This window comes from Neoarius graeffei, chromosome 17, assembly GCF_027579695.1.
Source record: "Neoarius graeffei isolate fNeoGra1 chromosome 17, fNeoGra1.pri, whole genome shotgun sequence".
Taxonomy (NCBI): Eukaryota; Metazoa; Chordata; class Actinopteri; order Siluriformes; family Ariidae; genus Neoarius; species Neoarius graeffei.
This window is the reverse complement of record NC_083585.1, coordinates 26,238,194-26,253,395: the sequence shown is the minus strand read 5'-3', so window position 1 is coordinate 26,253,395 and position 15,202 is coordinate 26,238,194. Positions and strand designations below refer to the sequence as shown.

The window sequence follows — 15,202 nt, the reverse complement described above, 5'->3', positions numbered from 1 at the left end:
AGCTGGTTAAGATAACGCCAATAGTGTGCAAAGCGTCATCAAGGTAAAGGCTGGCTACTCTGAAGAATCTAAAATATGAAACATATATTTTGTTTTTTTTAACACTTTTTTTTTTGTTGTTTGTTTATCACATAATTCCATATATGTTCCATATGGTATTTTGTAGTTTTGATGTCTTCAGTTTTGTTCTACAATGTAGAAAATGGTCAACATGCAGAAGAACCTATGAATGAGTAGGGGTGTCAAAACTTTTGACTGGTACTGTAGATTGTGATTATGTATATTGAAATAAAAATCTGTATCTACCATTTGGGGGGGGGAAACAGTCAGTGGCTGCAGGGCATTGATTTGTGCATATCTGCTGAGATGCTGGTTTTTTAAACATCAGAACTATAACAGAAATGGCATAATTAGACGAGTTTTTAGTTAGCTATCCGATGTAGAATTTCTTTGAACCTCTAACTTCCTTCTGTGAAATTTGATTTGACACAATCTAGTGTCAGTTTTTTGTTGACTGAATTTGAAAAAGCGAACCTTATATATTTGAAAAGTGACAGCTTGTTAGACACAAACTGAATTAAAGTATCGGTTTGTAAGTTTTAGATTTTTTTCCCCTCTGCTGCCTGTGAGCAGAATTGCAATGAAAAATTGGAAAGAATTTCCTTTCCCCTAACAGACCACACATTTGAAACATCTTGTGGATTACATTTTGTTCTGGCTTGGGTCATGGCTAAATTTAAATTTATGCCTGGGGTCATGGCCAAATATAATTTTGTTATGCCTGGAGTCATGGCTAAATTTAAATTCCGTTATGGTTTGGGCCATGGCCAAATTTAAATTCTGTTGTGCCTTGGGTCATGGCTGAAGTTACATTTCGTTATGGCTGGAGTCATGACCAAATTTAAATTCCGTTATGGTTGGGGTCATGGCGAAATTCTGTTATGGCTGGGATCATGGCCAAATAGAAATTCTGTCATGGTTGGGGTCATGGCCAAATATAAACTCCGTCATGGTTGGGGTCATGGCCAAATTTAAACTCCGTCATGGTTGGGGTCATGGCCAAATTTAAACTCCGTCATGGTTGGGGTCATGGCCAAATTTAAACTCCATCATGGCTGGGGTCATGGCCAAATTTAAACTCCGTCATGGTTGGGGTCATGGCCAAATTTAAAATCTGTCATGGCTGGGGTCATGGCCAAATATAAACTCCGTCATGGTTGGGGTCATGGCCAAATATAAACTCCATCATGGTTGGGGTCATGGCCAAATATAAACTCCGTCATGGCTGGGGTCATGGCCAAATATAAACTCCGTCATGGCTGGGGTCATGGCCAAATATGAACTCCGTCATGGCTGGGGTCATGGCCAAATTTAAACTCCGTCATGGCTGGGGTCATGGCCAAATATAAACTCCGTCATGGTTGGGGTCATGGCCAAATATAAACTCCATCATGGTTGGGGTCATGGCCAAATATAAACTCCGTCATGGCTGGGGTCATGGCCAAATATAAACTCCGTCATGGCTGGGGTCATGGCCAAATATGAACTCCGTCATGGCTGGGGTCATGGCCAAATTTAAACTCCGTCATGGCTGGGGTCATGGCCAAATATAAACTCCGTCATGGTTGGGGTCATGGCCAAATTTAAACTCCGTCATGGTTGGGGTCATGGCCAAATTTAAAATCCGTCATGGCTGGGGTCATGGCCAAATTTAAAATCCGTCATGGCTGGGGTCATGGCCAAATTTAAAATCTGTCATGGCTGGGGTCATGGCCAAATATAAACTCCGTCATGGCTGGGGTCATGGCCAAATATAAACTCCGTCATGGCTGGGGTCATGGCAAATTTAAACTCCGTCATGGCTGGGGTCATGGCCAAATATAAACTCCGTCATGGTTGGGGTCATGGCCAAATTTAAACTCCGTCATGGTTGGGGTCATGGCCAAATTTAAAATCCGTCATGGCTGGGGTCATGGCCAAATTTAAAATCCGTCATGGCTGGGGTCATGGCCAAATTTAAAATCTGTCATGGCTGGGGTCATGGCCAAATATAAACTCCGTCATGGCTGGGGTCATGGCAAATTTAAACTCCGTCATGGCTGGGGTCATGGCCAAATTTAAACTCCGTCATGGCTGGGGTCATGGCCAAATTTAAACTCCGTCATGGCTGGGGTCATGGCCAAATTTAAATTCCGTCATGGCTGGGGTCATGGCCAAATATAAACTCCGTCATGGTTGGGGTCATGGCCAAATATAAACTCCGTCATGGTTGGGGTCATGGCCTAATATAAACTCCGTCATGGTTGGGGTCATGGCCTAATATAAACTCCGTCATGGTTGGGGTCATGGCCTAATATAAACTCCGTCCTGGCTGGGGTCATGGCCAAATATAAACTCCGTCATGGCTGGGGTCATGGCCAAATATAAACTCCGTCATGGCTGGGGTCATGGTCAAATATAAACTCCGTCATGGCTGGGGTCATGGTCAAATATAAACTCTGTCATGGCTGGGGTCATGGTCAAATATAAACTCTGTCATGGCTGGGGTCATGGTCAAATATAAACTCCGTCATGGCTGGGGTCATGGTCAAATATAAACTCCGTCATGGCTGGGGTCATGGCCAAATATAAACTCCGTCATGGCTGGGGTCATGGCCAAATTTAAAATCCGTCATGGCTGGGGTCATGGCCAAATTTAAAATCCGTCATGGCTGGGGTCATGGCCAAATTTAAAATCCGTCATGGCTGGGGTCATGGCCAAATTTAAAATCCGTCATGGCTGGGGTCATGGCCAAATTTAAATTCCGTCATGGCTGGGGTCATGGCCAAATATAAACTCCGTCATGGTTGGGGTCATGGCCAAATATAAACTCCGTCATGGCTGGGGTCATGCCCAAATATAAACTCCGTCATGGTTGGGGTCTCATCTCATCTCATTATCTCTAGCCGCATTATCCTTCTACAGGGTCGCAGGCAAGCTGGAGCCTATCCCAGCTGACTACGGGCGAAAGGTGGGGTACACCCTGGACAAGTCGCCAGGTCATCACAGGACTGACACATGGACACAGACAACCATTCACACTCACATTCACACCTACGGTCAATTTAGAGTCACCAGTTAACCTAACCTGCATGTCTTTGGACTGTGGGGGAAACCGGAGCACCCGGAGGAAACCCACGCGGACACGGGGAGAACATGCAAACTCCGCACAGAAAGGCCCTCGCCGGCCCCGGGGCTCGAACTCAGGACCTTCTTGCTGTGAGGCGACAGTGCTAACCACTATACCACCGTGCCGCCATGGTTGGGGTCATGGCCAAATTTAAACTCCGTCATGGTTGGGGTCATGGCCAAATATAAACTCTGTCATGGTTGGGGTCATGGCCAAATTTAAATTCCGTCATGGCTGGGGTCATGGCCAAATATAAACTCCGTCATGGTTGGGGTCATGGCCAAATATAAACTCCGTCATGGCTGGGGTCATGGCCAAATTTAAATTCTGTCATGGCTGGGGTCATGGGATCATAAATTCTGTTCTGTAAATTCTGGAATTTCGATGTCTAACCAACCATTTCTGTAAGCATGAGGGTAAAAACTGCCCCCCCCCCCCCTTTTTAATAATTCCCTGTTGGAGGTATGTAGTCAAAGAATTGATCACAGATCCATAAAACTCATGATCTACCCTGCTGCACAGAACCCTTAAAGGAGACCTGAGTGTGGGAAGTCGGGCATTAGTACCCAGTTTTACAAGTAGGTTGCAGTATAGCAACTATAACTGTAAGGTCAGTTAATAACAGTAAATTCAGTGAATTTGACTGACTGATTTGAACTGGGCATAAAGTAAGCTTGACCTGGCCAGGTCTTATGGAAATAGCAGTGTAAATGACCCAGACCTATATAGAGAGGGTTCCCCCCCCACTAAGAAACATGATAGTTGCTGTTGTAGTTGTATTTTTATTCTACCATGGTGTCATTTGTTTACTAAGGAAAAGCAGAATTAATTTCATTCTTTCATCTCCGACTCACACTCTACACGTTCTTTCTCAATTTGTATAACTCTGTTTTGTTCTGATATTTCCCTATTCATGCATGTTAAAGCATTTTATATTACTTCAGTTGGTCCAAATGCACCATCTGAGAACTCAAAGTAATGCAAGCCTATTTTTTGATTGTAGAAGAAGGACATGGAGGTGTTGAGGGGTTACCTGTCTTTACATCAGACTGCTGACACGCTTACACTGAAATGGACGCCTAACCAGTTAATAAATGGCACTCTAGGAGACTGCGACCTGGAGAAGAGGTAGTTACACACGCGCGCGCACACACACACACACACACACACACACACCAGCTTACACACTTGCATTGATTCAGCAGTATAACAGTGCAGCCATATAAATGGACTCTGACAGACCTACTGATCCTCTGCTCACAGTATTTATTGGGACTACGCATTGACTGTACCCTTAAGACAGATTGTCTGCATCCACTGTCACCAACGGCGTAAGTCTCTCTTTTTTCATTCTTCACACAATCATTTCATTCACTCAGTCAAGCTCAACTTTGGCTTAACTGTACCTCATTGCAGGATGCTTATCGATCATGTAATATAATCAATCATGTCAATACGTGATTATGTCTATCACGTATCATCATTGTCTGAAAACTTTGTAACTGTAACAGCTTAATATACTAGGAGGCATATTCCTTTTAAAAATTGCATTGCAGGGGTGGATCCAGGAAAATCGGAGGGGGGGTCAACCCAGTAAGGCCGGGGGTCCGGGGGCTGCCAGAGGCCCCCAGAAGCTCTGCAGTTTTTAAATGCCCGGAGATGCAGTTTGTGCTGTCTGAGACATGTTGTAAATGAAATCCCTTAAAGAAAATTACCATATCAAAAATAGGTTTTAAAAGTAGGAACTTTCAAAAACTTTTTATTAGTCACTGAAAATGATATAGTCAGAGTTGGCGGTATATGCATAGAACATAATTACAACTGATATATGGTAGTATTTATGAAAGTTGCATTGTCATGTAATGCATTACCACATGACACACTAGAGTGAAGTACACTGACCACAAAACACCTCATATCAATAAATTATTACTATTTTAGCAGCTGGGGCGGCACGGTGGTGTAATGGTTAGCGCTGTCACCTCACAGCAAGAAGGTCCGGGTTCGAGCCCCGTGGCCGGCGAGGGCCTTTCTGTGCGGAGTTTGCATGTTCTCCCTGTGTCCGCGTGGGTTTCCTCCGGGTGCTCCGGTTTCCCCCACAGTCCAAAGACATGCAGGTTAGGTTAACTGGTGACTCTAAATTGACCGTAGGTGTGAATGTGAGTGTGAATGGTTGTCTGTGTCTATGTGTCAGCCCTGTGATGACCTGGCGACTTGTCCAGGGTGTACCCCGCCTTTCGCCCGTAGTCAGCTGGGATAGGCTCCAGCTTGCCTGCGACCCTGTAGAACAGGATAAAGCGGCTAGAGATAATGAGATGAGATGAGATTTTAGCACCTGCAATCTGAGCTCCTGCTCAGGACATTCAGTGTCCATATAAGACGGTGAATATATCCAGGGAAACTGAGGGAATGTAAGTGGCCCCTTAAGACAGAGCTTAATACCAAGAGAACTATAAACAAAGACTGCAAGAGTTGCATGTCTCTAATTCAAAGTCAGTAACTGCAATCTGAGCTCCTGAGTCTAATAAACTGAGAGAACGATGCAATGATTGTGTGAATTGCGTGTGAACAAGTCTTATAATAAGTCTTAGTTCCCAACACTCGGGATTTCAAGCGGATTTTCTTCAGAGCAAAAATCAACATCTCTCACAGTCCTATCCAGCCGCTGTCGTAAAAATCAAACTGAGACTCACCCCCCAAACAGCAGGTGTCCCATGTACATACACCAGGTATAGTGAGTACAGGGATAACCTATTAATGAATACGAGCAGGAGCCGGACAGCCGACCCGTGTGTATGTGTGTGTACACAGTAAGCCTGCTGCAGCATCTTATCATTTTGGCTTATGAACATGCATGTTAACGATACCATAAACATAAAAGGACGGCACACACCCTTTACATGTAGTCTACAGTGCAGTCCAGGAATACAGTACGTTATTACGTCGATGCACGAAGTTCCCGCGCCCTGTTTAAATCCAACAGGACTCGCCCAGCTTGCTTTTCACTGCATTCATGTCATGAGTGAAAAAAACCTAAGCTAGGACCTACTATTAAATATTAATTTATACCATAAACTCTTCGTCTCAATCCCACATAACGATTTATTTTGTTTATTTTTAAACCTTATTAATTAAAAAACAGCGGGCATATCTCAGTACCTGCAATATAATCAAGTCACGATTCCAAGTAGTCATGGACTAAAACTTGAAAATTCAGTTCAACTACCAATTTAAAGAAAAAAAAAATACAATCATGTTAGTAATCTTTATATTAGGAATCATATGATCATGCCAGGGTGGCACGGTGGTGTAGTGGTTAGCGCGGTCGCCTCACAGCAAGAAGGTCCGGGTTCGAGCCCCGTGGCTGGCGAGGGCCTTTCTGTGTGGAGTTTGCATGTTCTCCCCGTGTCCGCGTGGGTTTCCTCCGGGTGCTCCGGTTTCCCCCACAGTACAAAGACATGCAGGTTAGGTTAACTGGTGACTCTAAATTGACCGTAGGTGTGAGTGTGAGCGTGAATAGTTGTTTGTGTGTCTATGTGTCAGCCCTGTGATGACCTGGTGACTTGTCCAGGGTGTACCCCGCCTTTCGCCCGTAGTCAGCTGGGATAGGCTCCAGCTTGCCTGCGATCCTGTAGAAGGATAAAGCGGCTAGAGATAATGAGATGAGATGATCATGCCATGGTGGTGTAGTGGTTAGCGCTGTTGCTTCACAGCAAGAAGCTCCTGGGTTCGAGCCCCGGGGCCGGCGAGGGCCTTTCTGTGTGGAGTTTGCATGTTCTCCCCGTGTTCGCGTGGGTTTCCTCCAGGTGCTCCGGTTTCCCTCACAGTCCAAAGACATGCAGGTTAGGTTAACTGGTGACTCTAAATTGAGCGTAGGTGTGAATGTGAGTGTGAATGGTTGTTTGTGTCTGTGTGTGTCAGCCCTGTGATGACCTGGCGACTTGTCCAGGGTATACCCCGCCTTTCACCCGTAGTCAGCTGGGATAGGCTCCAGCTTGCCTGTGACCCTGTAGGACAGGATAAGCGGCTACAGATAATGGATGGATGGATGATAATGCCACAAATAATCAATTTAATAATCAAATTACTCAATTCATGTAAACATCACAAAGAAACCCACTCGCTTGGCAGTTTATTAGGAACAGTCTCACTTTTTTTTTTTTTTTTGGACACTTGACCATCCCGCACACATGTAGGCCTCTAGAATGTCTTTGTATGCTGTAGCATTAAGGTTTCACCTTTACTGTTTTGCAAAGCGGTCTTTTAAATGCTTGATGACAAAGTGATATATCTGACTTGATGTGCTCCACCATTTTGTTTTTCTCTACTCATGGTATATAAGCTGATATCCTAGTAGTAGAGTAGCCAATCAGAGCTCGCGATTGCTCATATCCAGTGAATGTGGATAGAATAATAGTCTTTATTTATGCACTGTGCTTTAACTGCTGTAAATTTCCCTTAAATCAATGAAGCTTCTATGCTTTTATATGACATATATTTGTCTTCTCTCAGCGGATTCTGGTGGGACTTTGGTGTTGGTGAGTCAGGATGGGATCCAGCGGCCTCCACTTCACTTTCCTCCTGGAGGTCACCTGCTGGCCTTCTTGTCTTGCCTGGAGACTGGCCTACTACCCCGGGGACAGCTGGAGCCCCCACTCTGGTCCCAGAAGGGCAAAGTGAGTGTCTTCATTACATTCTGAATCATTATTTGCAACTGGATGCAGTAAGTGCAGTTTGAGAGACAGTCCCAAACACAAAAGTGTTACTGCTTAAAAATAAAGAAATAAATAAATAATAATCGGTAGCTTACCTAGTGGTGCACACGATCACAAAAAAAAAGTCATCTTTTAGTTCTCTCTCTATCCAACTTGGCACATCAAGCCCTATTTGAGTATATTAAGTTCTCACTTGTGTTCGCTACCCATCTGGAGTTACTTTTGTTCGAAGTCTGTACGCTTTCAGATCTGACCTGCTCTGTTCTGCGTAGTGTCTTGAATTAATTAAGTTTTATTCATTACAAGAAGAATGCTTCTTCAATTTTATTTTATGTGCTTGGCTGTGTATCTGGTAGGGTAAAGTCTTCCCCAAGCTCCGTAAAAGAAACAGCACAGCTCGCTTGGTAGATCAGGACTGTGATGATGAGCCAGTTGCTGCAGACTACGTGTTCCGCATCGTTTACCCAGGACACCATCATGACTCCAGTGAGTTAGCTCTGATATTGCTTTCTTTCTCCTCTCAGCCATCCATCCGTCCGTCCATCCGTCCGTCCATCCATCCATCCATCCATCCATCCATCCATGCCTGGAAAGCCACTGCCACAGATTTTGGGCCCTGGTGTTGATTTAAATTTTTTTTTTTTATGTTCTTATTTCCTGGATGTGGAAATAGATCTGAGTTCAGATATTCCCATCAGGTGTCAGGAATAATCACGTTAGGATGCAAGTGTGTGTTTAGTAATATAGGACTAAAAGTCCTGGACCTTTATAACATATACAGTGGTGCTTGAAAGTTTGTGAACCCTTTAGAATTTTCTATATTTCTGCATAAATATGACCAAAAACATCATCAGATTTTCACACAAGTCCTAAAAGTAGATAAAGAGAACCCAGTTAAACAAATGAGACAAAAATATTATACTTGGTCATTTATTTATTGAGGAAAATGATCCAATATTACATTATCTGAGAGTGGCAAAAGTATGTGAACCTTTGCTTTCAGTATCTGGTGTGACCCCGTTGTGCAGCAATAACTGCAACTAAACGTTTCTGGTAACTGTTAATCAGTCCTGCACACCGGCTTGGAGGAATTTTAGCCCGTTCCTCCGTACAGAACAGCTTCAACTCTGGGATGTTGGTGGGTTTCCTCACATGAACTGCTCGCTTCAGGTCCTTCCACAACATTTTGATTGGATTAAGGTCAGGACTTTGACTTGGCCATTCCAAAACATTAACTTTATTCTTCTTTAGCCATTCTTTGGTAGAACGACTTGCGTGCTTAGGGTCGTTGTCTTGCTGCATGACCCACCTTCTCTTGAGATTCAGTTCATGGACAGATGTCCTGACATATTTTCCTTTATAATTTGCTGGTATAATTCAGAATTCATTGTTCCATCAATGATGGCAAGCCGTCCTGGCCCAGATGCAGCAAAACAGGCCCAAACCATGATACTACCACCACCATGTTTCACAGATGGGATAAGGTTCTTATGCTGGAATGCAGTGTTTTCCTTTCTCTAAACATAACTCTTCTCATTTAAACCAAAAAGTTCTATTTTGGTCTCATCCATCCACAAAACATTTTTCCAATAGCCTTCTGGATTGTCCACGTGATCTTTAGCAAACTGCAGGTGAGCAGCAATGTTCTTTTTGGAGAGCAGTGGCTTTCTCCTTGCAACCCTGCCATGCACTCCATTGTTGTTCAGTGTTCTCCTGATGGTGGACTCATGAACATTAACATTAGCCAATGTGAGAGAGGCCTTCAGTTGCTTCAAAGTTACCCTGGGGTCCTTTGTGACCTCGCCGACTATTACACGCCTTGCTCTTGGAGTGATCTTTGTTGGTCGACCACTCCTGAGGAGGGTAACGATGGTCTTGAATTTCCTCCGTTTGTACACAGTCTGTCTGCCTGTGGATTGGTGGAGTCCAAACTCTTTAGAGATGGTTTTGTAACCTTTTCCAGCCTGATGAGCATCAACAACGCTTTTTCTGAGGTCCTCAGAAATCTCCTTTGTTTGTGCCATGATACACTTCCACAAACATGTGTTGTGAAGATCAGACTTTGATAGATCCCTGTTCTTTAAATAAAACAGGGTGCCCACTCACACCTGATTGTCATCCCATTGATTGAAAACACCTGACTCTAATTTCACCTTCAAATTAACTGCTAATCCTAGAGGTTCACATACTTTTGCCACTCACATATATGTAATATTGGATCATTTTCCTCAATAAATAAATTACCAAGTTTAATATTTTTGTCTCATTTGTTTAACTGGGTTCTCTTTATCTACTTTTAGGACTTGTGTGAAAATCTGATGATGTTTTAGGTCATATTTATGCAGAAATATAGAAAATTCTAAAGGGTTCACAAACTTTCAAGTACCACTGTAACTTAATTTTGACTTAGGAACGACTGTAGAACATAGGACATGACTTGGACTTGATTTATGAAACTGAGGGTCAGATGTACTCAGTGTTTCGTCCTCCGCACTATCTACTTGCTATGACCTTAGTGTTTTTATATTTATTGACAAATTAGTCACTGAACATTTAATTTCCTTGTTATTCCTGCGTTTTTGTTTGTTCGTTTTTTTTGACAGCCCTCCGATTGCCCATTTCCACTCCTTCACAGTGGTCTTTATACATTAATGTACACCTCACGCTGAGAACATGTAGTAGTCTATCCAAGGTGCAATTCTAAGGATTAATAATTGAAATAATTATTTTGTTAACAATTGAAGTGCATTAAAGGTAGACGGCCTTTCAGATTTTTCAAGTTCAAGTCATAAGAAGAATTTTCCCTGACACGGAGTTATTTTTGCTTAGTGGACCAAAAGCTACTGAATTCGAATCACAGACTTCCAATTTTATTAATTAAAAAAAAAAAGAACAATTAATGAACTTAAAGCCATGTGGCGGTAAATTCTCCGCTATTTTTTCCTGCTTCACCATGACCTAATTCAAGATACTACGTCATGCATCACGTGATGGGCTTTCCCTGTTCGCGCAAGGCATTGTGGGATACAAATTTGAAACAGGAGAGAAAAATGGAGGACGTGAGTGTGCGAATGAAACGTGAAATACTGACTACAGTAACGGAAAGAAAGCGAGAAGAAAAGACGTTCTGTTATATACGAAGGAAAGGAAACGCAGGACCAAACTAATAAATATCAGCGCTCAGCGAGCACCTCGGTGTGATCAGCTGTTCGTTTAGCGACAGAATGATGGTAAACCTGCGCATGCGCACACACATTGACTTCCTCTGTCTGATTGACTGCACGAAAGCGAGCAATTTCATGCACATTATTTGTTCCAATCCCCTCAGATTAAATAACTTCCCAGCCACAGAATGGCCTGATATATATTTTTGTGAAATATTACAGAAATGAACATGTATCACAATGACCACATTTCAGAGGGAACTAAATGTCACCGATTTTATGAAATCGAAAGGCCGTCTCGCTTTAATAAATGTAATGTTAAGTGTTAGGCGTGCATTATTGTGGTCACAAAGTTCTCTTGCATACATCAGACCCTCAGACTTTGATTGGACTTGAAGGTTTGTATTCGATTTTGCATGCATAATTTGTCTAAATTAATTAAGCATATACAAACCACACTACAGTTAACTGCAGTTTCAGTGAGTCTTCCTGATTAGCTGTGTTACATCATCAGCAGAGTTAACACCACCCTTTCTTTGGACCTGACCTCGACTTGACATGAGTAGTCACGTCCGAAAGTATAGTGCACACATGTAATCAGTTATCTAAATGATCTAGCCCAGCAGGTACTGAACACCCATTAATGTTGATGGGGGAATATAAAGAGCACCATTCCAGACACCGTTAGATTTGATTAGTAGAGCTGATGACGGTAAGTGATGAGTAAAACTTGTGTGTGTGTGTAGTTTGTGTGTGTGTGCGCACATGTGGTTTCGGTGTGGAGGGTGCTAAACTGTGTTTTCTTATTGCCCGAGCAGTCACTATAAACTACCACCACACCACGGGCAGTCGCGCGCCCTCTCTGGACGACGATGAGGAGGAGGAAGATAGACTTCACGCAATGATCTCAATGATCTGCTCGCGGAACCTCACAGACCCTAATGTCATGAAAGGTTTTTATCACGAGTGCCACCCCCTCCCCATTCACTCTCTCTCCTACTCTCTCCATCACTCGCTTTTGGCATGCCTTCTTACCTTGCTTCTGGATGCTTGCCTGAAAATACCCCCCCCCCCCCCCCCCCCCCCCCCCACACACACACACACACACACACACGCACACAAAGTCCTAGTCCAACAGTGCAGGTATTAACATGTCAGTTTTTCCAACTTCATCACGTGGCCATGAATGTGATTAGCCAAGGCTGTGTGCACGGTAACCATGGTAACATCAACATGGAAACAAAAGCAAGCTAGGCCAAATAACGAGGCCTGGGTTGCTCCAAAACTGTCCACATCAGAGCAGAGAGAAAGATGATGTTGCAAATGCAGTCGCTTTCTGCATACAGCTTTAATATAGGTATCATCCTTTTTTTTTCTTTTTTTTATATAAATGATTCACACATTTGTCGTATATTAGCCCCATTTACCATTTTGTCATGGAGTAAAACCAACTGACTGAATGCTATTATTCTTAGCAGCCTTGATTTATATGCATGTTTTGGTTGTGTGTGTGTGTGTGTGTGAGAGAGAGAGAGGGGGAGAGAGAGAGAGAAATCAGTGCCACCCCCCCACCCCCACCCCGGGACCCCCACCCTCTCACTGTCGTCACTTTTTCCCTTGCACTCCTCTGTTGCCGGGGGCTACCTGCACTAAAGTGTCTTGCTGGCATTAGAACTGTCGTCACATAGCCACAGGGACACACGACTACACTTCAGAGCTGCACAATACAGACAAAATGAGCATATTGGCGATTATATTGCTATATTATATAATATATTGATCGTTATATGCTTTACAGTGCTGAACCTGTGATATGCAGGATAAAAGATCATATCAAGTTTGTAATATTGATTTGTGAAGCTGCTCATTTACGTAACGCAGGTTGCCAGGCCGATATTGTGATACCAAGTAACAAATGGTGCATTGTGCAGCCCTATTACACTCCATCTCCGCTTTTTGCATCACACCCACACACACAAGTTTGTAGAAGCACAATGCTGCCTTGCAAGAAAAAAAAAATCCACGTCAGCATATCATGATTAAGAGTAAAGTATCTCAGTGTTACAAGAAAATATTACATCAAGAAAAGCATCGTTATTGTCTGATAAATGTTACAAAAACAACATAATCGAACTTGTTTTTACAGTATAGCCTTACCAGTTGATATGTTCTGACAAACGGGCAGCTGACAGAATTAAAGGTAGACGGCCTTTCAGATTTTAAGTGTACATCATAAAAATAATTTTCCCCGACACCCAGTTATTTTTGTTTAGTGGACTGAAAGCTACTGAATTCGAATCACAGACTTCCAATTTTATTAGTTTTTTTTTTTTTTAAATAGAACAATTAATGAATTTAAGGCCACATGGCCCTAAATTCTCCGCTATTTTTTCCTGCTTCACCATGACCCAATTCAAGATACTACGTCATGCATGACATGGTGGGCTTTCCCTGTTCGTGCAAGGCATTGTGGGATACAAATTTGAAACCGGAGAGAAAAATGGAGGACGTGAGTGTGCGAATGAATCGTGAAAGACCGACTACAGCAACGGAAAGAAAGCGAGAAGACGTTATTATATACGAAGGAAAGGAAACGCAGGACCAAACTAATAAATATCAGCGCTCAGCGAGCACCTCAGTGTGATCAGCTGTTCATTTAGCGACAGAATGATGGAACTGTTAGTGCACGGTCAAAGGTAAACCTGCGCATGCGCGCACACACACAGAGACTTCCTCTGTCTGCTTGACTGCACGAAGCGAGCGATTTCATGCACATTATTTGCTCGGGAATCCCCTCAAATTAAATAACTTCCCAGCAATAGAATGACCTGATATTTTGTGAGATATTACAGAAATAAACATGTATCACAATAAGCAAATTTCAAACGGGACTAAATTTCACCGATTTTACGAAATCGAAAGGCCGTCTCGCTTTAATCAAATTTTACTTCATGCTTTGTTTAGAAGACAAGATTCGATGCAAAATTTGTTCTGACTACTTCTTGCTGATTTATGATCATTGACAAATGCTGTTATTTTAGCTGTTTACCGCAGTATATTGGAGTTGAAATTAAATAAGTATGTGCTCAAAGTGTAGATTTTCTGCTTTAATTTGAGGTTGAGGTCAGGAACGCCAAAAGGCCCTGAAGACCACTGAAAACAACTGTGGTGCATGACAGAAGAATTCTTTCCCTGGTGAAGAAACACCCCTTTACGACAGTTGGCCAGATCAAGAATACCCTCCCGGCAGCAGGCGTATCAGTGTCAAAGTCAACAATCATGATAAGACTTCACCAGAATAAATACAGAGGGTTTACCACAAGGATGTAGACCATTGGTAAGCATTGGCTTCCTTGTGTTTACAGGCGATGTAACGACTGGCAAATACAGGAGGAGTAATTCTGAAGTGTACAGGGCTGTATTATCTGCCTATATTCACCTAAATGCTTTAAAACCCACTGGACGATGGTTCGCAGTACAGATGGGCAATGACCCGATGCATACTTCAAAAACGACCCCAGACCTTTTAAGACAAAGAATGGGGAATTTTCTGCAATGGTGAATTCAATCACCTGACCTGAATCCGTTTGAGCATGTATTTCACTTACTGAATACCCAAGAACAAGCAGGAACTTAAGAACGTTCATCTGATTTGGGTGTAACCAATTCTCCAACTAGAGAAGTTTGAGCTCATGTTCTTTATTTAATTTCAACTCCAGTATACTGTGGTAGATAGCTAAAATAACACTTTTGTCAATGTCCAAATATTTCTGGGCCTGTGTCTCTGCTCAATTCCACAAGGATCCAATGTTCTTAACTGAAGCCTGTCTATGGCTTGCGTGACCGCTAGTTGCCCTAGTGGTTAGCGTGTCCGCCTCTCAACCGGGAGATCGTGAGTGCTACTCGCAGTCGGGTCATACCAAAGACCATCATAAAAATGGTACCTACTACCATCTGGCAAGGCACGCTGCAATATAGATGTGAGTGGGGAAGTCAAACTCTCGCGGTTACCAGAGGACTAGCCCCCAACTGTGGAAACCTGAGATTGGCGCTGCATCCATATGCCTTAGAGTTGATTAGTACTGGGACAGGAGACTGCCTGGGAAGACCAGATTCTGGTGTGAGAGGGAGGGACTTTGACTTTTGATGGCTT

The 15,202-nt window shown here is 43.1% G+C and overlaps 1 protein-coding gene across 4 annotated transcripts in view; it reads left to right on the top strand.

Moving 5' to 3' along the window:
• The window catches only part of sgsm2 (small G protein signaling modulator 2), a 127,306-nt gene that overhangs the window by 89,751 nt on the left and 22,353 nt on the right, over window positions 1-15,202 (top strand). For 2 of the 4 annotated variants that reach the window (XM_060943906.1, XM_060943905.1), the window contains exons 8-12: window positions 4,174-4,298; window positions 4,434-4,501; window positions 7,683-7,846; window positions 8,242-8,371; window positions 11,868-12,002. In XM_060943906.1, coding sequence (XP_060799889.1) covers window positions 4,174-4,298; window positions 4,434-4,501; window positions 7,683-7,846; window positions 8,242-8,371; window positions 11,868-12,002 — 622 coding nt within the window. The remainder of the gene's footprint in view (window positions 1-4,173; window positions 4,299-4,433; window positions 4,502-7,682; window positions 7,847-8,241; window positions 8,372-11,867; window positions 12,003-15,202) is intronic. The other 2 variants (XM_060943908.1, XM_060943907.1) reach the window with 1 other exon arrangement.